Genomic DNA, 24,914 nt, shown 5'->3' on the forward strand with positions numbered 1-24,914 from the left:
ACTAGTGTGTGCTGCTGCTTCCACCGCACTGGTGGTTCTGTGAACTACACCATACCTGACCATGTGTACAAGAAATCTCAATAAAATAGAAATGTTAAAAAATATATATTTCATACACTGTTTCTGTTCTTGGGCTTTCCTTTCAACAATGTGTAACTCAATTCCCACCAATGCCCAGTCAAGTTGACCTATTATAATGTTTTTTCCTGAAAGTTCGCTGGGTCTGTTGGGCTCTGTTTCCATAGAAACACAACCAGTGGCATTCAATGACATTGCAAAATGTAGAGCTCAGCTCACAGCAGTAGCCTAACCATTTCCAAGAAACTCTAAAATCTCTACGCAAGTGGAATGACACAAAATAATGCTTTTATTTGCTTTCTGGCATATCATTAACATAGATTCCCATTAACTTATTACATTACAATATTACAGTACTTCATGACATTACTGAGAATAATGTGTTGGTGTGTGTAGAGTGTGTGTGTGTGTGTGTGTGTGTGTGTGTGTGTGTGTGTGTGTGTGTGTCATTCCCGACCAACCAGTGCCCTGCTTAAGAAAGAAGCCCATTACACAGCAAAGGTGTCTTGATGTTCGGTAGCCAGGCAATCAGGCTGTGACTGGTTCAGGAAAAGTCCTTTGAGATCCTCTCTGGCCCCGCCCATTCAGGATGTGACCCCGCCCATTCAGGACGTGACCAGGATGTCAACACTCACTCCCTAGCTACACACACACAAACACACGCATTCATGCACACTGTATTTTTTCAATAGCCCTTTTAACTTGAGTCATTGTCATGAAGGGTGAAAGGACTGAATACATTCAGATGATCTGGTTACATTTTCCAATGACACACACATAATTTAATAATTGCACTATATTTAATAAAAAGACATCTCAGATGTACAGCAATACATTACAAAGACAGAGAGGTTCAGGAAAAATAACAGAATTTTAAAAATGGAATTGCGTTTTGTGAAATTGAAGACTAGTTCTTTCCAGTGCTTAGGTTTACATGGTGACAGTATGCCACTGGCTGACTCCTAGGCTCCAGAGAATGTTCAGAGAATGTTCCAAGAATATTTAGAGAATGTTCAGAAAACCTCTGAGGTCGCAGGCCAAAGGTCACGGGGTCACATGATGAGTCAGTGCTTACAACTCAGTCTTCAGCAGCTTCTTGGCTTTCTGCATGTTGCTCAATACTATAGGGAGAAGGGAAAATTAAGAGTAAGTCAAGAGTAAGTCACTCAAGAGTCACTCAGGAGCAGGTTGTTTCTCACAAAGGTCAAATTTCCTTAAGATGGCACTAAAGGCCAAATACAATATCTCTGAATTAATTATAAAACAATATCTGAATACACTTTGTAATACCTTACATTAATAAAAGCTTATACATGTATACAATGCTTAAATATTTACAATCTATTAAATACAGATATATTAACAGTATGTAAATGCAATCAAACAGTCAAAAGGGAGATAAGATCAAGTTGTACTCACAGAGTTTGATGTCAGAAGGCTCATAGGCGTACATACGGTTGGAGTAGCGCCCTGTGATGTCAGCTCTCACTGTCATAGAGGGATCTGAGGAGAGAGAGATGAAGAGAGGGATAGAGAGAGAGAGAGCGGGGGGGGTAGCGATAACTATTGATTAAAATCTGTTGCTTTTGTTTGAAAACGGGACATTCCTTCATGTAATGCTGCTGGGAAAATGGGACATTCCTTCATGTAATGCTGCTGGGAAAACGTGACATTTTCACTCACCGACAAAGATGATTCTAGGGACATACTGGCCATCAGGGGAAAGATGTTTGTCTGTGGTTTCATACTGATAACACAGGGAAAGAAACACATATCAATGATTTGCTTCTTAATACTAAAAGTCAGATCAAAAAAACAAAAATAACAGTGCGCTAAAATACAAATAAAAATCTAAACATAGAATCATAAAATCTAATAGATCAAAAGAGAAATAATCTAGGTATTGATTCTGATAATGTATTCCAAAGACTTCATTTAAAACTCACCACCAGATTGAGGATGATGAAGTCTTCATCAGCCACCTTCTGGATGTCCTTGTCTTCGGCGAAGACCTTCTTCATGGCTAGATACATGGAAGACATCATGAAAGACATTATAATTTTTTTACATTGACTTAACTTAAGAGATCTCCATAATTGTTTTATTGTCCTCTCCCATACATGGCAGCAGGATGTAAAAGGTGTATACCACCTTGGAAAACAGAGCCATGTCGGTTCTAAAATGAGTTTGATAATGGCTGTTTAAACAAGTCCTGGCATCTAATACAACTGAATGATGCATCACGATTTGGGAGAATGCCAGGATGCAAAGTAATACTCATAACTAGCCAAGGGAGGGACATTGACCTGTGGTCTGTTCAGGAAGCTGCAACAGAGTGGCAGCTTATTTGCTATAGGTCAGGGGTTAGAGGTCAGAGGTTAGAGGTCAGGGTCTTACATGCACTGTGGGGACAGTCCTCCAGGTGGAAGATGACCATCAGAGGCTTGTTCCTGTGGAGACAAATGAGTTCTGGTCAAAACAGAATAAAATAGAATAGAATATTAAAGAGATTCCAAGAAAATCCTTTAAATGTATTAAAACACATCAGCCATCCAGATCTATTACATCATGTATGTGAAATAGCACCCTATTCCCTATTTTCAACTTCATAAAAAGTAGGGTGCCATTTCGTATGTGGCCATAAATGTTTGTTCACTCACTGTGCCCTGGCCCAGTACAGAGCCTCCTCATAGGTCTGAGCCCAGACCAGTTGATCACCCCAGCCTATAGGAGACAGTCAGGAAGAACAGTGTCAGGACACCTGGAGTCTGCTCAGGAAGGTGCAACATTACAGAACATTCAGGTAGAAAGATAATGTGTAGAACAGACATGCCTCCACTAACATGTAGAATAAGGAATCGCATGTCAGCTCTATTCATTAGAGAGTGTTACCTCTGGAGAGAGTCTGGGGGATCCTCTTCCCCCTCTTGGCAATGTTCTTCTCAGGCTTAGCCAGAGATGAAGACACAGCTACAGCCACCAGGACCAACAGCACCGACAGCAGACCTCGAATCATGATTACTAATTTTCTGGAAGGAAACAGAGTTCAATAAGCATCTCAGAGTATGCTGATCTAGGATCAGGACCCCACTGTCCATATAATTCTAATAATTTAATCAAAACTGATCCTATGTCAGCACTCCTATTCTGAATCATTGGGAATACGGGCCCAGATACCACATGCATGCAACAAAACTGCACAGATAGTCTACTTCTATCATCATACCATTATAACTCAACAGTATAGCTGAGAGGGGAAAAAGATAATGAATTAATGCCATGCAGAATTACAATAATTGCACATCTATTCAGATTTGTTGAAGTTGTTGAAGACTGAAAGACTCTGAAAAAGTTCATAGCATTTCAAGGCACATTTACCAGAAAACGGATCAGATTGAGGGATAAGGGATAGTGAAGAGAGATGTGTGGTCAGAGAATAAGGCTTCCATTGTGGTGGAGGGAGAGATCTATTTCCTACCTGTTCTCTGTGGCACCTTTGTGTGTCTCCTGTGTTCTGCAGCTCCTCGTACTGCCGTGTCCCTCCTCTCTCATCTGGACCTGCTCTTATACACCAGCCCTAAGCTCACCTGCTGGCCCCTCCCACCAACCCACCAATGCTTTGATTGAATGTGTGTGGACTGTGGAGGTAGGCAGCGCAATTGATTCTAGAATTTGTACTTTCTCTCCCTTCCATCGCTATCGGACACAGGCTTTTAAAGACATGTTATAAGCCTGGTTAAAATTGTTTGCCCTAAGTTGGATATGATAGTGTTGTTATGTACGTTTTCATGGAGTTTTATCGGAAGAATGTGTAACGGAACTGTTGAATCATGATAGTTGGCCCAAATCCAAGGACAAGTCAGCATTAAATCGAGGAATCTGATTTGATATCGGGGCTATTAGTCAGTTCATGATTGGTTCAGGTCAGATCCGTGAGATTGACATCATTCTCAGTAAATGAACTTTCATAAAGTAAACAAATAGATTTAATAGGGTTGAAGGGGAAGTTCATCCATTTTTACGTGGCCTTATTTTCACTCTTTCTGTGCTTGTAGTTGATACCCCAAACCATTTTTTGTTTCGTTACAGAGAAAATTGGTTGTCACATTTTGCGATAATGACTATAATGCAGTATGAAAATATGAAAGTGTGTCTAAAGCATATTAGAAAACACTATAAAACACTCCACACCAACTCATATTACATCAGAATCCCATTTTGAATGATGTCTCTGCACAATTGTTTTTTAAAGATGTTCCACTGTGCCATAAATCCATGTTTGAATGATGCTGTTTACAACAACAACAACAACAAGATACAAATATGGATTTATGGGACAGTGGGGAAATAAATCTGATGTAATATGAATCTGATTCTGATTACATCAGAATCCCATTCTGAATGATGTCTCTGCTCAAATTGTGAAAAAAAAGGTATACTTTCCAATAAATCCATATTTGCATCTTGATGTTGTTGTTGTCGTAAACAGCGTCATTCAAACATGGATTTAGGGCACAAAATTGTGCAGAGACATCATTCAGAATGGGATTCTGATGTGATATAAAAAATGTTTTCTAATATGCTTTAGACACATTTTCTAAATTAATTGTAGTCAATGTCAAGTGATGACTCACTTTTCTCTGTAACAAAACAAATATATTTTTTTTAAACGGTAAAATAAGGACATGTACAAATGTGTGAACTTCCCTTTGGTGTTTGTACTTTTAGTGTAATGTTGTATCAACTGTTTGTAGTGATGTAAAGGGACGCTATGGTCATTGTGCACCAACATGATGTTCCTATTTTATCTAAAATTGACCTGTTATATCTATCTATCTATCTATCTATCTATCTATCTATCTATCTATCTATCTATCTATCTATCTATCTATCTATCTATATATATATAGAGAGAGAGAGAGAGAGAGAGAGAGAGAGAGAGAGAGAGAGAGAGAGAGAGAGAGAGAGAGAGAGAGAGAGAGAGAGAGAGAGAGAGAGAGAGAGAGAGAGAGAGAGAGAGAGAGAGAGAGTACCAGTCAAAAGTTTGGACACACCTACTCATTCAAGGGTTTTTCTTTATTTTTACTATTTTCTACATTGTAGAATAATAGTGAAGACATCAAAACTATGAAATAACACATATGGAATCATGCAGTAACCAAAAAAGTGTTAAACAAATCAAAATATATTTTAGATTCTTCAAAGTAGCCACCCTTTGCCTTGATGACAGCTTTGCACACTCTTGGCATTCTCTCTACCAGCTTCATGAGGAATGCTTTTCCAACAGTCTTGAAGGAGTTCCCACATATGCTGAGCACTTGTTGGCTGCTTTTCCTTCACACTGCCGTCCGACTCTTCCCAAACCATCTCAATTGGGTTGAGGTCGGGGAATTGTGGAGGCCAGGTCATCTGATGCAGCACTCCATCATTCTCCTTCTTGGTAAAATAGCCCTTACACAGCCTGGATGTGTGTTGGGTCATTGTCCTGTTGAAAAACAAATGATAGTCCCAGTAAGCCCAAACCAGATGGGATGGCGTATCGCTGCAGAATGCTGTGGTAGCCATGCTGGTTAAGTGTGCCTTGAATTCTAAATAAATCACAGACAGTGTCACCAGCAAAGCACCCCCACACCATAACACCTCCTTCTCCATGCTTTATGGTGGGAACTACATTATGCAGAGATTATCCATTCACCCACACCCGTCTCACAAAGACACGGCGGTTGGAACCAAAAATCTACAAATTTGGAGTCCAGATGTGTCGTCACTTGAACTCTGTGAAGCATTTACTTGGGTTGCAATTTCTGAGGCTGGTAACTCTAATGAACTTATCCTCTGCAGCAGAGGTAACTCTGGGTCTTCCATTGGCACTAAATACAGGGAAATTCTTGAGGGAAACCTGTTTCAGTCTTCCAGAGATTTGAGACTGGGTTCACCTTCCAGCAGGACAATTACATTTACATTTTAGTCATCTAGCAGACGCTCTTATCCAGAGCGACTTACAGGAGCAATTAGGGTTAAGTGCCTTGCTTAAGGGCACATCGACAGATTTTTCACCTAGTCAAATCAAATCAAATCAAATCAAATCAAATTTTATTGGTCACATGTGCCGAATACAACAAGTGCAGACATTACAGTGAAATGCTTACTTACAGCCCTTAACCAACAGTGCGTTTATTTTAAACAAAAAAAGTAAGAATAAAACAACAACAAAAAAAAGTGTTGAGAAAAAACAAAGAGCAGAAGTAAAATAAAGTGACAGTAGGGAGGCTATATATACAGGGGGGTAACGGTGCAGAGTCAATGTGTGGGGGGCACCGGCTAGTTGAGGTAGTTGAGGTAATATGTACATGTGGGTAGAGTTAAAGTGACTATGCATAAATACTTAACAGAGTAGCAGCAGCGTAAAAAGGATGGGGTGGGGGGCAGTGCAAATAGTCCGGGTAGCCATGATTAGCTGTTCAGAGTCTTATGGCTTGTGGGTAGAAGCTGTTGAGAAGTCTTTTGGACCTAGACTTGGCACTCCGGTACCGCTTGCCGTGCGGTAGCAGAGAGAACAGTCTATGACTAGGGTGGCTGGAGTCTTTGACAATTTTGAGGGCCTTCCTCTGACACCGCCTGGTATAGAGGTCTTGGATGGCAGGGAGCTTTGCCCCAGTGATGTACTGGGCCGTACGCACTACCCTCTGTAGTGCCTTGCGGTCAGAGGCCAAGCAGTTGCCATACCAGTCGGCTCGGGGATTAGAACCAGCGACCTTTCAGTTACTGGCACAACGCTCTTACCCACTAAGCTACCTGCCGCCCCAACAATGATCCTAAGCATACTGCTAAAGCAACACTTGAGTGGTTTAAGGGGAAACATTTAAATGTCTTGGAATGGCCTAGTCAAAGCCCAGACCTCAATCCAATTGAGAATCTGTGGTATGACTTAAAGATTACTGTACACCAGCGGAACCCATCCAATTTGAAGGAGCTGGAGCAGTTTTGCCTTGAAGAATGGACAAAAATCCCAGTGGCTGGATGTGCCAAGCTTATAGAGACATACCCCAAGAGACTTGCAGTTGTAATTGCTGCAAAAGGGGGCTCTACAAAGTATTGACCTTGGGGGGGGGGTGAATAGTTATGCACGCTCAAGTTTTCTGTTTTATTGTCTTATTTCTTGTTTGTTACAAACAAAAAAATATTTTGCATCTTCAAAGTGGTAGGCATGTTGTGTAGATCAAATGATACAAACCCCCATTTTAATTCCAGGTTGTTAGGCAACAAAATAGGAAAAATGCCAAGGGGGGTGAATACTTTCGCAAGCCACTGTATCCTATATTCTGTCTTTACGGTGTCATACACATTTATAAATCAGCATTGTGCTATGAAATGAGCGTTGTACTGCCTCTACCCAGAGAAGTGTTTTGTTGTTGTTTTTTTTTTGGGGGGGGGGGGTTCAGTCTGAGGCTCATGCCTCTACACCATAGGAACTACAGTTCGATTACCCCTTACAGCTTTCACTCTCTCCAGCTGTAGTGCTCCTGTAAGTCGCTCTGGATAAGAGCGTCTGCTAAATGACTAAAATGTAAATGTAAAATGTATTGCCTGAGGCCCTGAACACACAGATTAAAGTGGGTGAAGAAACAAACTGCCACACTGATTCTCTCTGTTGGTCTCATTAACCTTTTACTGTCATGGGCTAAATCAAGGTCACACAGAGTGTTTCAAATCTACTTTGAAACAAAAGTATACACCTCACACAAATGGTTATGGGCTTACAAAAAAGAAGACACCTGTACCATGTCAGAAATAAATGTGTTCAATTTCGAGTTTGTATCCCAATATTGCACGTTATATATATCACAAACCGTTTGACAGACATTTTCGGCGGCTTTTTGGAAATAATGTTTATTAATGATAAAATTATGAAAAATATTCATAACATTCCACCCATGAAGCAACTAGGTCATTTGACTGCAGGAAGGGCTACTTAAGTAATGGTTGGGTTCGTTTAAGGAACCAGGAACTGCCTAGACAAGAGGTTATGAATTGAGAGTGGTTATACTGGTGCCCTTACTGACCCCTCTGTCTCACACTTTCAGTGTTCTGATGGCACAATCCCCCCTTCATCCAACCCCATGCACAGACCAAGGTAATGTGATCAGACCAACATTAAGCACCAGGATCAATGGTGGCTTTGTTCAAGTCTCCATCCAGACAGACTGGCCTCTTCAACTACCACTACACCTCAGATTGAATGGATGTATCAGTCTTTTTAACATGGATATGATTGGTTTACTTACACACAGAGTGTACAAAACATTAAGGATACCTTCCGAATATTGAGTTGCACCCCCCTTTTGCCATCAGAACAGACTCAATTCATCGGGGCATGGACTCTACAAGGTGTCAAAAGCGTTCCACAGTGATGCTGGCCTATGTTGACTCCAATGCTTCCCACAGTTGTGTCAAGTTGGCTGGATGCCCTTTGGGTGGTGGACCATTCTTGATACACACAGGAAACTGTTGAGCATGAAAAACCCAGCAGCGTTGCAGTTCTTGACACAAATCAGTGCGCCTGGCACCTACTACCATATCCCTTTCAAAGGCACTTAAATATTTAGTTTTGCCCATTCACCCTCAATGTCTCAATTGTCTCAAGGCTTAAAAATCCTTCTTTAACCTGTCCCTTCTCCTTCATCTACAGTCATGGTCAAACGGTTTGAGAATGAGACAAATACTCATTTTCACAAAGTCTGCTGTCTCAGTTTTGATGATGGCAATTTGCATATACTCCAGAATGTCATGAAGAGTGATCAGATGAATTGCAATTAATTGCAAAGTCCCTCTTTGCCATGAAAATGAACTTAATCCCCAAAAAACATTTCCACTCCATTTCAGCCCTGCCACAAAAGGACCAGCTGACATCATGTCAGTGATTGTCTCGTTAACACAGGTGAGAGTGTTGACGAGGACAAGGCTGGAGATCACTCTGTTATGCTGATTGAGTTAGAATAACAGACTGGAAGCTTTAAAAGGAGGGTGGTGCTTGAAATCATTGTTCTTCCTCTGTTAACCATGGTTACCTGCAAGGAAACAAGTGCCGTCATCATTGCTTTGTGGTCAAAAGTTTTGAGAATGAGACAAATACTAATTTACACAAAGTCTGCTGTCTCAGTTTTGATGATGGCAATTTGCATATACTCCAGAATGTCATGAAGAGTGATCAGATGAATTGCAATTAATTGCAAAGTCCCTCTTTGCCATGAAAATGAACTTAATCCCCCAAAAACATTTCCACTGCATTTCAGCCCTGCCACAAAAGGACCAGCTGACATCATGTCAGTGATTGTCTCGTTAACACAGGTGAGAGTGTTGACGAGGACAAGGCTGGAGATCACTCTGTCATGCTGATTGAGTTAGAATAACAGACTGGAAGCTTTAAAAGGAGGGTGGTGCTTGAAATCATTGTTCTTCCTCTGTTAACCATGGTTACCTGCAAGGAAACAAGTGCCGTCATCATTGCTTTGCACAAAAAGGGCTTCACGGGCAAGGATATTGCTGCTAGTAAGATTGCACCTAAATCAACAATTTTTCGGATCATCAAGAACTTCAAGGCGAGAGGTTAAATTGTTGTGAAGAAGGCGTCAGGGTTGCCCAAGAAAGTCCAGCAAGCGCCAGGACTGTTTCCTAAAGTTGATTCAGCTGCGGGATCGGGGCACCACCAGTGCAGAGCTTGCTCAGGAATGGCAGCAGGCAGGTGTGAGTGCATCTGCACGCACAGTGAGGCGAAGACTTTTGGAGGATGGCCTGGTGTCAAGAAGGGCAGCAAAGAAGCCACTTCTCTCCAGGAAAAACATCAGGGACAGACTGAAATTCTGCAAAAGGTACAGGGATTGGACTGCTGAGGACTGGGGTAAAGTCATTTTCTCTGATGAATCCCCTTTTCCGATTGTTTGGGGCATCCAGAAAACACCTTGTCCGGAGAAGACAAGGTGAGCTCTACCATCAGTCCTGTGTCATGCCAACAGTAAAGCATCCTGAGATCATTCATGTGTGGGGTTGCTTCTCAGCCAAGGGAGTGGGCTTCAATTTTGCCTAAGAACACAGCCATGAATAAAGAATGGTACCAACACATCCTCCGAGAGCAACTTCTCCCAACCATCCAAGAACAGTTTGGTGACGACCAATGCCTTTTCCAGCATGATGGAGCACCTTGCCATAAGGCAAAAGTGATAACTAAGTGGCTCAGGGAACAAAACATCGACATTTTGGGTCCATGGCCAGGATACTCCCCAGACCTTAATCCCATTGAGAACTTGTGGTTGATCCTCAAGAGGCGGGTGGACAAACAAAAACCCACAAATTCTGACAAACTCCAAGCTTTGATTATGCAAGAATGGGCTGCCATCAGTCAGGATGTGGCCCAGAAGTTAATTGACAGCATGCCAGGGCGGATTGGAGAGGTCTTGAAAAAGAAGGGTCAACACTGCAAATATTGACTCTTTGCATAAACTTAATGTAATTGTCAATAAAAGCCTTTGACACTTATGGAATGCTTGTAATTATACTTCAGTATACCATAGTAACATCTGACAAAAATATCTCATAACACTGAAGCAGCGAACTTTGTGAAGACCAATACTTGTGTCCACTGATTGAAGTGGATAAGGGATCATAGCTTTCACCTGCTCAGTCTGTCATGGAAAGAGCAGGTGTCCTTAGTGTTTCGTTTTCTCAGTGTACGTGTTATTCAAACAGCGGCTACTTTGAGGGTTTTACTTGCAGCTATTGATCTGGATAAGAGCATCTTTGAAATGCAGAAGGATAGGTCTATGTAGTTTATCACAGCAGACAAACTCAGGCCGACATGAATTCTAGTGTGGATGTTGGAGCAGCGGAATGATGAGGTGTCCTTAACCCACTCTCTCCCTTACTTCCCTCTAAGAATGCTGAGGTGTCCTTAACCCTACCTTCACTTAATTCCCTCTCAGAATGCTGAGGTGTCCTTAACCCTCCCTCTCCCTTACTTCCCTCTCAGAATGCTGAGGTGTCCTTAACCCTCTCTCTTCCTTACTTCCCTCTCAGAATGCTGAGGTGTCCTTAACCCTCTCTCTCCCCTCTCAGAATGCTGAGGTGTCCTTAACCCTCCCTCTCCCTTACTTCCCTCTCAGAATGCTGAGGTGTCTTTAGCTCCTAAGGCGCTGTCTATCCTTCTCGCTGTTCCTTCCTGTGTTGTCCGCAAGTCAATATTTGCAGTGGAGGGCATGGTTAAAGCCACTCCTGATCACACATTGAGTTGTCTGCCACCTGGGCCACCTGTCACTAGCCTCGCCCTGGGAACACGGATCTACCATACACTACCATCGTCATAGGACGTAGGAGCGTGGATTAGGATGTGTAATGTGCATGATGACGCTTAAGAATGTTTAAAGTTCCCCTGAAACTTTTGTATGTTCCTTTATAAGAGTCTTCTGATTATCTGAAACTTTCATTGATATTCCAAATATTTTAAAATGTAAATAATGGCAGTCATCTTCAAAGAAACTGAGATAAGAATTCCATTATGAAACACTTGTTAGATAAGAACTTGAAACAAAACCGTTAAATGGAGGACATCTCATATTCACACCTCAAAATAACACTTATCAACCCAGATACATTCATTTTAGGACATTTATTAATACATGTACAAAATACTCATAATATGTATATATGTGAATGAATGCGTGTATGCATTCACAGACACATACATTTCTAACCAAAAAACATGGACCTCATTTTGGAGAGATCCAACTCAGTATCGTATCAAAATAAAAACAATAAATCCAACCAAAAACATGACATAATTCTAGTCCCACAAGAGACATGAAGGCCACTGTTTTCACAGAAAACACTTTGAATTAGTTGACCCAGAGAATGATTCCTTAGTTTTACCCCGTTGGACATTTAACACTGACCGAACACACGTCACCCAACTGAAGCCAATACAAGCTAATACAGTTGTGTGTGTGAAGAAACTTATAAGGGGACTGTGTTTCTGCCACGGGGCATACAGGGGGACATTTGACCATCATGATTGTCACATGAAAGATAAGATATGCTCGGTGGTACATGTTATAGAGTTGATGAAATATAAATCACACACAGAGGCTTCCATTAGACCCGAACTTCAGATAGGAAAACCCTCACTCACTGTAATGTACTCTTCATGGTAAAAAGGCTCAGTCAAATCAAGCAACACTTTTCCCTGTTGTTCCTTCTCCTGTGATAGGCTGACCACTAATACCCACCAGTAGAAAACAACACGTAGCCTACAGGCAGCGTTCGTTCGTTCAGTGCGTAGGCCATTCATCTAGGGGCGGTTCTGTTAAATGTTCTCTTCTCAATACTGTTTCATTCATTTGTTCTGGAGGGGAAATGTTGGAGGCAGGCCTTTCTAAAGCCAGAGCTAGATAGTAGTAGAACATTGCACAAGCAGTGTGATGGGAGGGAGGGACATTAGACGTTAGTTAGGTCCTGTCAGTCAGGCTGTCTGGTGAAAACACAACTTGGATTTGGCCTCCATATTTCTTTTTAAAGTGCTTCCTAACTGATAACTCTTGCCTATGGGGAACTTTGCAAATATCAAACAATATTCTCATTATTTGGTCAACTTCACATTCATTGTCTTGTTTTCTGTAGAAATCCTACGGTAGAAAAAGTGGCATGTTTTTCATGTATCGCACTTGGCCGTAAATAGGTTCTAAAATGGTGTACTGAACATTGTCATTTGGCCACGTCTGACTACAGTTTGAAAACTTGAGGGACCACAGTTGAACACAGTGCAACATTCATTCAGGAGGGAGGGCGGGGATTAGATTCATTCTGGAGCTGAAGGTTGGCTACAGATCCTGTCTGTCTGAGGAACGTGGTCCAATAGGGACACCCAGGGCAGGGATGACACTACACAACTACAGAGCAGAATGATGGAAGAAAGGGAGGATCATTTAGCTTAAAGAAGTTTGACTCAATACTGGGGAGATCCTGGAGATGTTTCTATTGACTTTCTATCTTGATCATTGCTGACCTGTTAGCTCAGAGCTGATTGAAATATCAGATAAAGATGTAGGAGACAAGTGCGTAAGACAGGGCTAGCTGATAGGCTATATGGGAGAGTGCCAGACAGCAACCATAATAGTCACAGTGGTCATAGTGTGTGGTTACTGTACATCATCAACCTGAAGCAACAGTGTTAAATATGATCACAATAAAACATCTATATAAACATATTAATGATCATCTCACAGCTATAGCAGTACCTTTACAAAGCCAGGGCATGAGTGTGTGTGTGTATCCTTGTGTACAAGCAATGTCTTCTATCCCTGATCGAGGGAGTTTGAGCGAGCAGGGCAAACAAATGACTGTAGGAAGTCGAGAATTTCTTGCCGGACATCTTAGGTTGGTGTGTGGAGAGAGGAAGAAGTAGAGAAATGTCTGGTTCTGCCCTGTACAGTCAGTATCTTCCTCTGCTACTGGGGAGTCCTCATATCAAAGTCCCAGTCACACAGGAGAACAGTAGTGGAACTGCTTCTTTACAGACCCGCAGAAGCATCACATTGAAATCACCAGACCAGAGCAGAGCAATTGTTAAGGCAGCAGGACAGCCTTGTCTGTCTCTCACATCTGACCATCTATTGGGCTTGTCTTTCACCATGTCTTTCTAGCCTGGTGGGCTATCTGTCGCTCTGCCCCCTCTGTCCCAGCGGTGAAACCAAACTAGCAGCTCATGAATTCAGAGGTCTGCCACCTAGTGGTGATAACATGATATTGTCACGTCTTGGTGTCCGTGGTGTGTTGGGTGGTCTAGTGCCCGTGCTGCGGTCCGTGGTCGTTGTACTGGTTGTGGGCGGGGTGGTTGGGGGGCAGGGGAGGACCGTTGACGCCGGGGTGGTAGAAAGCACAGTTGCTCTCGTAACGGCAGTTTCCTTTCATCATGAAGTGGCGACACACTGGCCTCTTGGACATGTCTGGGAGGAGGAGAGAGGAAAAATAACAGAGTTAGTACACAACAAACCCAACGTTTCTGTACTGACTGCATCAAGGCTAGAAGATGGCAAACACAAATCAACTTAGTCTTTATTGTTATTGCACTACTATGGGGCACAGCCATGGGCAATACAGGGTGTCGTTTCAGACTGGCCCTATGTCTCTAACATAGAAATATAATTACTAGAAGGGACATTCCCTTTCAATTCAACTCACCTCCCATGTTGTTGTGTCCTCCTCTAGGACCCCCTCGTCCTCTCCCTCTAAAGCCCACCTGTTCCCCTCCTCTCCCTCGGCCCCCGCGGTGGAAGTGGCCCCCTCCGCCCCGGTGTGGCCCCCCCCTCATCGAGTCGTCCCCCCAGTAGTTGCCGTTGTCTCCTCCGTGGCCCTGGGTCGGCGGGGGCCCCATCATGCGGGGGTTGGCGTTGAAGCCGGGGGGTCCGTGGTTGTGTGGGGGCGGGGGGTGGTTGTAGTGGGGGCCTCCGGGGCCCGGGGGCTTGCCTGCAGGAGGGTACCCCACTCCGTTCATGGGCATGCCCATGTTGAGGTTGTTCATGTTGGGTATGTTGTTCATGCCTGGACCGTGGCCCAACAGGCCCTGGCTCACTGTGGAGGAAAGAGATACTTGGTTAATCATTCTACCACACATAGTCATATACAGTTAAGAGTAGGAGGAAATGAAAGAATACTTGGTTTGTTGGCTTGAATAAGTGTGTGTGAGAACTGAAGAGAGAGGGGAAGGGGTGTGTGTACCTCCGGGTGGGGGTCCGGTGGGGGGGCCCTGGTTCTGCTGTAGAGAACCCAGCAGCTGTTTGATCTTTTCAGAGAAGTCTGGCTGCTTGATCAGGTCCTCAGTAGACTGGCCACCACTAGCTCCCTACAGGAGAGAGAGGGAGCGAGAAAGAGAGAGAGAAGTTAACCCAAATCATGAAGACAGAATAAAATAAACATCACAGATACACACACTGGTTACAGGACTTCCAGAAGTTCTGTTTTAAAACAGTTGCAGTAGACAACGCATTAATACTTGAATTCATTCAATCATAATCTTACAAAAACAGGATTAGTTAATGTTTGAAAATGTTTTCATAGCTATATCTCTTACCATGATGGAGGTGAGAAGCTCCTGTACATTGACGGAGGGGGCAGCGGGGGCACCAGGCGTGCCCTGGGCGATGTTGCCTAGGTTACCCAGGTTGCCCAACAGGTTGTTGGCCCCCAGGTTGCCCATGAGGTTGGCGAGGACGGGCGGCAGCTTGGAGCCCTCCACACCCCCGGGGCCCACGCCAGAGCCAGGCTGGGACGACGTGTCCATGGGCTCCATGTAGCTGTCGTCCATCATGGTTGAGTCCTGGAGAGGAGAGGGAGTTAGTGCACTGGACAAATAGAGGATATTTGGAGCATTGGGTGTGTTATGTATTATAGGTTATTTTTCAATCACTTTGCCGTATTTTTCAGATGCAAAACTCTTAGAACAAAAGTAAAAACTAATAACTTGTAATGCTTCTTATTTTATGTTCAAAACCTTTGGTTGTGCATTCATTGGAGTTGAACACATCTTTCGAACTGCACCAAAGTGATTGACAGAAAAGAGTACATCTCACCTCGTCCAGAGGTATGAGGCGTGGAGGCATGGGTTCGTAGGCCTCAGGCTCTGGTTCATGGGGGCTGTCAGGAACACTGAGGAGGAGGCAGGAGGTCAGTTTCCCCAATACAATGCGAGGCACTTTGAGCACCTGGTAACCCACTAGGCTACAGAAATCCATATCATTTTAAACCATACTGCTCTCTCTCACACACACACACACTCTCTCTCTCTGTGAATACGTACCTCTCCTTGGTGAGGAAAATCTCCTGCAGGATGCCAGTCTCACGGTCCCTCTGTGCGAGTCTCTCTGTGCTGTTGGCCCCGGCGTTGACCAGGGGGCCGGTGAGGGCCAGGGGCCTCGGGGGGCTCCAGGGGACCCGCTCCTCCATGGAGTCGTGGGACAGGCGTCTTGCCATCTCAAACGTGTGGCGGTCCATCATCATCTCGCGCTTCGCCGCCTCGCCAAAGTCTTTGACCTTGTTGACGTTGACTGGAGAGGGAGATAGACGGAAGAGCAGGAAGGAGAGGTGGAGAATGAGAAGAGTTAGCTGTGACACCCAACAGAGATGTGATCAGGACAAGATAGACGGGCAGAAAATGCTGAATTTTGACTAGGGGATAGGTCTATTTTTAAATGTTTTATTTTGGAGGATAAATTACAAAAAAGCAGGGGAAAATCACATCCCTGTCCAAAGACTCATTTAACAGAACTTAGTAAAGAGTATAGCATGTCTTTATTGTACAGTTAGCTAGCTACTGTATTGGCAACTGCCTAGTTTGACTATACAACCACAGTTTGACGTGCAATTACACACAACACCGACCAAAAAAATGTAAAATGAAGTTACCGTTAGTTTTTGTTCTCTCACCTCTCTCGGTCTCGTCCAGGTCGAAGTAGAAGTACTCTTTGAGCTGCTCCTCCTCGGCCCAGCGCACGCTCTTCTTCTTCTTGCCCTTCTTAGTCAGCTGACTCTCCTCGTCGCCGCGGGGCTCAGCCAGGGCGTTGGGCTTCTCGCTGCCCGTGTCCATGGCCTCGGGGTCGTCAGCAGGGACAGGCGTGCCGGGCTGCTCCAGGTCTACTGGGACCTCGTGGGGAGGGGTGGTGGAGGCCACCTGGGTCTCTGGGGACGAGGGCTTGGCGCCGCCCTGAGGCGAAAGGTAGGGGGTTTTACCCTCGAACGGACACGGCTGAGAGGAGAGGAGGGAGGTAGAGAGAGAGAGAGAGAGAGAGAGAGAGATGGGTGAATACTCAATTCCATTTGCACAGCCTTCCCATAGATTCAGGTGGTTGAGATCGAGGAGTTGTCTGTCTGTCATGCATTTACCTTGTTTGACGTGGGAGAGACAGCTTTGGGGTCTCTACCTTCCTTCCCTTTCTTCTTCTTAATCTTGATGCCAGGCACGGGGGCAGAGTTTAGGGCATCCAGGAAGCCTGTACCCTCAAGGGCTGCAGAGAGAAAGGAAGGTCTCTTAGTGACATCACTAACAGTCAACATAATGCTGTGGTAGTTGAGGGGGAGATGGGTTTAAAAGTGTGTTCTATGCACATCACACTATTTCTGATGGGTAGGGAACAAAACAACACATGGCATGTGAAAGAAACAGAAATGTTTGTTTATGCTCTGAAACGGTTGGGTATGCTCCCTTGAAGTTTACTGCAATGTTCCAAGTTTGAAGAAGAAACGTTGCAATACATATAGTGTAGGGGAACATATACAACAGTGTGTTGGTATCTACCAGGGTTGTGGAGGTCAATTCCTTTCCATTTCAGCAACTAAACTGAAATTTAAATTCCAAATGTTTCTCATAGAGAAGTACTGAGGACATTTGGAATGGGAATTTCACTTAACTCCTGAAGTGAAGAGGAATTAACCTCAACCCTGATATCTACTCCTTTTTGAGGGGTTAGATGTAGTCTAATCTACTTGTTGAGGGTTTAGATCTAATCTACTACATGCAGTGAATGGGTCAAAAAGATGGGTACATACTTGTTTCTGTTGAGGACTTACGTTGTGCTGGGATGATCTTCACCTTGATCTCCTTGGTCTGGTTAGGAGTGGTGTTGAGGGGTTTGTACTTCTTCTCCACAGGGGGAGCGTCCAGAGGACCAAAACTGGTGAGGAGAAAGACAAGAGAAACACAAGTTAGTTTTTACTCCATAGGACCCAGACAGGTAGAGGGAGATAAGAAAATGTCGTGTTTTTATTATGAGAGGTTGAGTGAGTAATAATTCCAATATATTCATTACAAATGGCAAATACATCTGCCAAAGACAGGTTTGGTCAGTACTTGAGATTAACCCCCAATGGGGCAGCACTGAGCAGTGGCGTTATTCTGTGGTTATGCAATGTCTATCCTGTTATTGCCTGGTAAGTCGTAGGAGGGCGACACATATACACAATTTGGACATGGATGTTATTGTGTTGTTTACCTGGGTCTCTTGAGGACTTGGGCTGGTTTGATGTTGTACTTGTCCCCCAGCTGGAGGGCCACAGGGGGCTTCTTGACTGGGACAGGGGTGGGAGCATCCATCTCCAGGCCTGGAAGACAACACACACAGGACAGGGTCAGGTCATTACATAGTACTACATCTAGCACTTTAGCAACAGCAGGAGATTCATCTCTACAGCCAGAAACATAATGACTTTTTCATTTTTGCATATTACTGTGGCCTGTCTTCTACTGAAGGACAATAACCTTATACACAAAATCATATTTTGTAAATTAAACTTTTGTGTGATAAACTGTGAGGACAGAGTGTGAGTGTAGTTTGACAAGATGGCGGTGAAGGGAAGCGTAGTGTACCTATGGAGCGGATCTTAGCATGGCTGGGAGCGTGAGCTTTGGCCTTCTCCCGCTTCTTCTCCTCCTCTGCTGCCTTCCCTACATCAGCTGCCTTCACTTCTCGGACTGGCACTTTCCCCTCCTCCTTCTTCCGCTTCTTATCTGAGAGAAAAAGAGAGTGACGGGGCGTTATGTAAACATAAAGAGATTATAGTGAAGAGGACATTTTAGTCATTTAGCAGATGCTCTTATCCAGAATGACTTACAGTAGTGAGTGCATACATTTTCATACTGGTCCTCCGAAGGAGTCGAACACACAATCTTGGCATTGCAAGCTCCATGCTCTACCAACTGAGACACACAGGACTAGGGTCCGAGGTTGAAAGTGAATGTGAGAGAAAGAGAGGGGAAAAGAAGGAACAATGGAGAGCATGAAGGAAAGGGAAGGAGGAGAGGAACAGTTACCTGCAGGAGAGGTGGCAGAGACACTCTGGGAGCGGATGGTAGCCATCCAGCCATCCACCAGCCCAGCGGCCAGCTTCCTCAGCTCTGAGAGGGAGAGACACACCATTAGTTACACATCAACATCATCACTATCATTCAACAATTGACATCTACTGCACAGATACCACCACTATGGAACTCTATTGTCTTGGCTTTGGGTTTGTGAGGAAGTGAGATACAAATAAAATGCTAACTAATTGTTCCACAGAGGTCTATTAGTCAGCTCAGTGTATTAGAGAGGGTGGAACCACCAGGGAAAAGAAAGTTGTATAAAAACATACCCTCAGTCTCTCCAGTCTTGCTGAGCTGCTTGACCAGCTTGGCAGTGTTGTTCTGTTTCAGGTGGTCTACAGTGAGGGGCAGTTTCTGCAGCGTCAGCAGGATGAGCTGTAACAGGGGGGTGTTGGTGCTGGTCCTGGAGTAGGTCAGCCACGTGTTCAGCAGCTTGTATCCTCCCACTCGGATAAACCTGGACGAAGAGAAGAGACAGTCAATCAATCAAATTCCACTTCAATTGCCAATTTTTACAACAGGTTTGTCACAAAGTGCTTTACAGTAACCTGGCCTAGACCCACAACCCACCAAAGAACAAGAAGCAGCACAGTGGCAGAGAAAACTCCATAGTGAAGTTACTAAACAAGCCAGCCAGACCATAAGCCAATAAGGTTGATCAATGAAGAACAAAAGATGGGAGTAGATCTTACCGGTTGAGAATGTCGTGGGACTTGGTCTGCAGTAGGATATTCAGGTACATACACCTGCTCACCATCTTGTGAGAGGCCTTCATGAGACTGTGGAGAAAAGACCAAGAAGGAAGCTGACAATCAGAACAAAAGACAGGAGATTTACTATGCTACCATTACATTCTACACAGACAACTCAAAATAATGTTAAAATAATTATGAAAAACACAGTAAACAGTAACTACAAAATAAGGCCAAAAGCACGCCATACATTTTTTTTAAATGGCAGTGTGTTAATTACCTGAAGACTTTGGTGACTCCCTCCAGGCTGCGGAGTTCTCCATCTTTCCCTAGCAGGTTCTCTACTCCCTTCAGGACCTCTCTGGGGTCCACCGGGCCCACCGCCATCTCCGCTCTGAGAGAGGAAGAGACATACACACTTAACATACAGGATATCGCCTTAGAACTCTGGTGCCTACTAAACAGTCACTGTTATTATCACTTTTAATATGCAGCGAAAGTGATGTTTGCACTGCATGGTTCTTCAAGGCATGTCAGATTACACTTTGTTTTGGGAGAGATCCTTGGAACAGACACCATCCGTTCTTCTCTAGATCCTGCACAAAGCAATGGCTTTACAGACAATTCAACACAGGTACTAAACCATAAGACCTTTCCGAACTCCTCTCTACCACACGACCGACCACGACTGAAAACAAACTGCAGTTTGCACCGTTTCCTGCTATCCACAAAGCCTAGAGCAACACCGCAATGGCCTAGGGGCCTACGTCAAATCACCCACATTGATAGATCTTCAGTCACACTGAAATCTGTCAAAACAAGTAAAGGGGGGCAGTGACATTCCCAGCTAACCCCCTCCAAATCTACTGTTCAGCTTCAGTACTGCTTTCGCATTCCAAATTCCATACTGCAGTGAACACCATGACTCACTGACTGATGTATTGCCTCATTCTTCAAGTATTTGCATTTCCATTTCTCTGAGGGCTGGATCTGTCAGTTCTGTGGATTATCCTCATAGTGGAGGGAGAAGAAGGGAGGACAGATGGAGCCTACGGTTTCTGTTCTCTCTGTAGCTGCTGTAAGGCTTCCTCTAAGACAGCTGGGTACAGCCTAATACAAATATTGCTTATAGGTAGGTCATGCTGCTAGTTCATTTTCTGTGTCAGTAATTCAATAGAACACTATGAGAGAGAGAAAGGGAGGAAATATGCAAGGAGTCAGTTCAACAACACATTATATTAGAAAATGACAGGTTGGGCTGTAGTTTAGAATAGGTTCATGTGGACTTCCCCCAAGGGTCAGCAATACATTCAAGTAACTGCTTTATTCAACAGAAAGTTAAAACATTACAAACAAGTTTCAACAAAACCTTCCATTCACAATTGCCTTAATAATATGTACAACCTAAACAGGTTCATGGTAAGTGCAAATAAAAACAGATGATTAGGCTTGGATATGAGCAAAACAACCAGTAGGCCTACAAACTACAGTGGAGGGGAAGTTAGTTGTTGGGATGAGCAGCAGCCTTGTAAAAAACACACTTGTACTGTTCTATTCTCAGAAACATAATCCCATTGAGGAACCTATTGAATTCCCTACTTTCTTTTCTAGAAATGTTTTTATAGAAATGTCAAAGGCGATGAGAGCTGTGGAAACTTGGATACTTTACTGATGCTGTCCTGGTAACGGAAGAGGATGTTACAGCCTACGTGTTTGTTGAGTGTGGGTGAAAAATACTTTGGGTAGCTTCCCCCTCTACTAATAACACACATACTGGTAGCTAAACACTGAGGCACACACACACAGAAAAGGCCCTCAAACTGAAAGCCTACCGGTATTCAGTTTCAGGCTTGCCGTGCACTAAACTGGAGGTTGGAATGACTGACCAGCTCCTTCACTGACAGAGAAGGGTGCAGTCATATTACCAGTAGTCTCAGGTGGCACAGGAACCCAAGGAGTACAGGTGGTTGAACAGAGCACAGAAAAAGCCTATTCTATGACAAATACATAGTACTATTAATTTCAGTTATCTAAAGGAAAATATTTAACAATTGTTTTGTTTTTGTAAGTATAAATAATTATTTTATAGTAATATTAAAGTTATTTGTATTGGTTTTATAAGTGATTGATCTCACACATGCATCCCTTAAAAGTTCATAGGACTAGTGTGGAAGCAGTGTATTAATTGCCTATGATTAACATTAGAATAAAGGGAATATTTCATCTGAAGCGTTATCAATGACTACCACTTGCTTCAATCCCCCCCCACACACACACACACTACATGTCTATACTAATGTGGTCAAAAGAAATTCACACATCTCAAAATCAGTCATAAATTCACTAAACTAAAGTCATTTAAGTTGGCTATTAACATATTTCAAATGTATACTTAAGCTGAGCAGAAGATTGGCTCAAGTACAAGTGGGTGGTTAAAATAACAAGTTAACCTGTGCTACCCACATCATTACTGTGCCATATAAAGGGAACACTAGACCGACCTCAGTTGAGGATCCAGTGACTAGGGATGGATCTACGTATAAAACGCAATATAAGCTCCACTAAGATATCAAACCATTGCTGTAAAATATGATTAGATTTTTTGCTTAGCCTTGCTCAAACTATCAATCTATATGTAAATCATAATAACACGTACAGTAGGGGCGGGACTTAGGCCATCAGCATGCTTTTCCCCCTCATTGTTCAATGCAGAACTGAATGCTTATCATGTTAATATTTTAAAGCTCATTATAATGTGGTTTGACTATGTTCATTATCATATACTTTGAATTACTGTATCCAAGTATTACATGGATAATATCCAAGTATTTCATTTTGAAATGTCATGTGAGGAAATCAGTTGTCTTACCCGTTTAACTGTTGTAGTAGAAGTTTTATATAGTCTCAGAACTCCACAACACGGGACATAACACACAACTCCTGAAAATGTCACAACTGTTACACATGCACACAAAGTCAATCGAAATAAGTTATTGGTAAGACATGAGCTTAGTAAAGAACAACTCAATGGGGGAATAGATGTCAAGTAAATTAATGTTCATACACACATAAAATGGCTTTGGTGTATTTACTCAAATATATGGCAATGCAGTTGAAGAGTAACACCCGTTATCGTTTAGCTAGAATGTAACAAATCCTTCTGTTACAATAGCTCAAAGCCCTGCCTATACCAAGTGATTTTTTGTTTACATAATAAAATGGCCTTATCCCTGGTTGACAATCATTACTAAATAAAATAAATAATTTTGTCCTATGGGGTTAATTACATACATCTACTCAGCCTTTGTTATCCTACACTAATCAGATCTTCCTAAAATAAATTACTACCGTCATAAATAGAAAATACATTGGGAAAGAACAGACTGTAGATAATGAAATTAATCTGTATATGCCTTTCATTCAGACGATGGTAGTTATATAATCGAATATCACGCAGTCGGCAGCCCTTTAAGACAAACTCCGCATCGGTCATTGCATTGCACGCCCTACCCTAGAATAACGATCCTGTTCAATGACTCTAGTTCTGGCTAGGGGGGTTTAGGACGGAGGGGGAGACTAACCCGTGATCCACGGAAAATTCATCTAGGCCCTGCCCTCTTTTGTTAACTGCTTCGTGGCTGCCACAGCCTCGAGAACATAAAGAACAATGTATGCCAGCTACATCCGCCACAACACAGCTAGCCTACTGACACATTAGCACCGCCGGAGGATCATTTACTAGTTACAAAAAACAACGGAAGGTAGCGAAGTACAACCGCTACAAATGCGATACCGACACATCAAGAAGAAACTCGTTCCGTTATTCAGGGAACTCAACTACTGACTGTCGCTCCAGAAAAACATTATAGCCATTATTGCCTCGAGTGTTCTGAAAGGACAAAACGACAACGAGCCCGCCATTTTGATGTAATTCCAACGAAACCGGTCTGCCTTGTACAATATTTCGAATTAACATTTCCATCCTGCAATCTTTATCCTCAGATTGCCGTATAAATATCGGACACCTGGGGAAATGTATTTCCTGCTCTAATGATATCGACGATACAATGTCATGCGTAGCAAACAACTACCACAAATAACCCATTTTTCCAGTGTAGTCCGTAATCCTCAATCTAAGCAATCTTTATGTATAGATTGCGGTAGGTGTAAATTCCAAGGATCTCTCCCCTATCAATACAGCATATTTTTTTTAAACATAAAAAAATCCAGATTCATAGGTAAAAATATTTCCTACCTAAACCTACGGCAATCTTTATGAATAGATTGCTTATGATTAGCTTAAACATTTGTTATATAGTTTACTTTGATCCGTCTCACACACAAAGAAACGGAGCGTTTCCACTCCGCAGACTTTCCTGTGTGAGCTCATAAACTAACGCGTTAGCTTTCGCTGCAAAGAACTAGTTAGCCCCGTACGTAGACCAGCTAGCAGACCTAGGCTAAATCTAGCTACGACTAAACAATTTCTAATTTAATGAATTTAACGTTAGGTTCAGATTGGTTTGAAAATCAACACTTACTATAAATACCTCTCCTCAGCGTCTCGGGTAACTATATTATATTGTGCTTTACAGCAACAGATCTCTTGTTACATCAGTTTTATATCGTTAACCGTCATGTTTTATAACGTTAACAATCTTATGGCTGGAAAAACTGGTTTTATGGGCGGGGTTGTGGCAGCTAAAAGCTAGCTTTTCCTTCTGGAACAAACTGGAGGCAAAAATAGTAATCAAATGTCCATTACTTGAAGAAAAAAAAATAGATTTTTGAATTAGGATGTTCAAAGTCCTCGACGGTCACTCTTCAGAGACAAAAGACCTGAAAAAGAGCACACAAAACGAAAAACACATTTAAGATACATTCACTTATTTTCTTTGTGTTCATACAAACCTGAATCTTGGAAGAGGTTTCTTATGATGGATTATAGTCAATGAATAATTGCGCAGTTGTTTTTGTTCAAAATAGTACCATTTCTTTTGACGTTACTCACCTCAGAACAAATCCAGGAATGAACTAGAAGGGGAGGGACTTGGTTTTTATACCCTGTGACGTTTTTTGACGTCATTAGCGTGTTCGAGCATGCGCATTCTGGGGTTTTCATGGTAACAAAATGGAGTTTTTGGTCACGCGCTATTGTAGAACGACCTTCATTGTTCATCAATGACAGAAAGATGGCGTTGCACACGTTTTGTACATTCTCTTGTGAATTTATTTCACATCCCAAG

At 42.9% G+C, this 24,914-nt stretch overlaps 2 protein-coding genes across 6 annotated transcripts; both read right to left on the minus strand.

The window, feature by feature from the left end:
- Positions 1 to 344: 344 nt before the first annotated feature.
- Positions 345 to 3,618, minus strand: LOC121585625 (anterior gradient protein 2 homolog). Its single transcript, XM_041901948.2, has 8 exons — positions 3,557 to 3,618; positions 2,971 to 3,107; positions 2,739 to 2,802; positions 2,476 to 2,528; positions 2,025 to 2,101; positions 1,762 to 1,825; positions 1,498 to 1,581; positions 345 to 1,199 (listed from the first exon to the last, which is right to left on the minus strand). Exons 2-8 carry the CDS (start codon positions 3,092 to 3,094, stop codon positions 1,150 to 1,152), a joined length of 516 nt encoding a protein of 171 aa, XP_041757882.1. The 5' UTR covers positions 3,095 to 3,107; positions 3,557 to 3,618; the 3' UTR covers positions 345 to 1,149.
- An 8,104-nt stretch (positions 3,619 to 11,722) lies between these two features.
- LOC121586580 (serine/threonine-protein phosphatase 1 regulatory subunit 10) lies at positions 11,723 to 24,727 on the minus strand. 5 transcript variants are annotated; one of them, XM_041903382.2, is made up of 17 exons: positions 24,680 to 24,727; positions 24,210 to 24,507; positions 19,949 to 20,062; positions 19,669 to 19,755; positions 19,246 to 19,433; positions 18,926 to 19,009; positions 18,482 to 18,622; positions 18,108 to 18,216; positions 17,686 to 17,789; positions 17,002 to 17,123; positions 16,546 to 16,864; positions 15,920 to 16,166; positions 15,693 to 15,768; positions 15,194 to 15,439; positions 14,842 to 14,965; positions 14,305 to 14,694; positions 11,723 to 14,069 (listed from the first exon to the last, which is right to left on the minus strand). In XM_041903382.2, the coding sequence occupies exons 3-17, from the start codon at positions 20,053 to 20,055 to the stop codon at positions 13,906 to 13,908; spliced, it is 2,508 nt and encodes an 835-aa protein (XP_041759316.2). In that variant the 5' UTR covers positions 20,056 to 20,062; positions 24,210 to 24,507; positions 24,680 to 24,727; the 3' UTR covers positions 11,723 to 13,905. The 5 variants fall into 5 exon arrangements, with proteins under 5 accessions (XP_041759316.2, XP_041759314.2, XP_041759315.2 ...); XM_041903380.2 differs by having other exon boundaries at positions 16,525 to 16,864; XM_041903381.2 differs by having other exon boundaries at positions 17,665 to 17,789.
- Between the last annotated feature and the right edge of the window lie 187 nt (positions 24,728 to 24,914).

This window comes from Coregonus clupeaformis, chromosome 17, assembly GCF_020615455.1.
Source record: "Coregonus clupeaformis isolate EN_2021a chromosome 17, ASM2061545v1, whole genome shotgun sequence".
Lineage (NCBI taxonomy): Eukaryota > Metazoa > Chordata > Actinopteri > Salmoniformes > Salmonidae > Coregonus > Coregonus clupeaformis.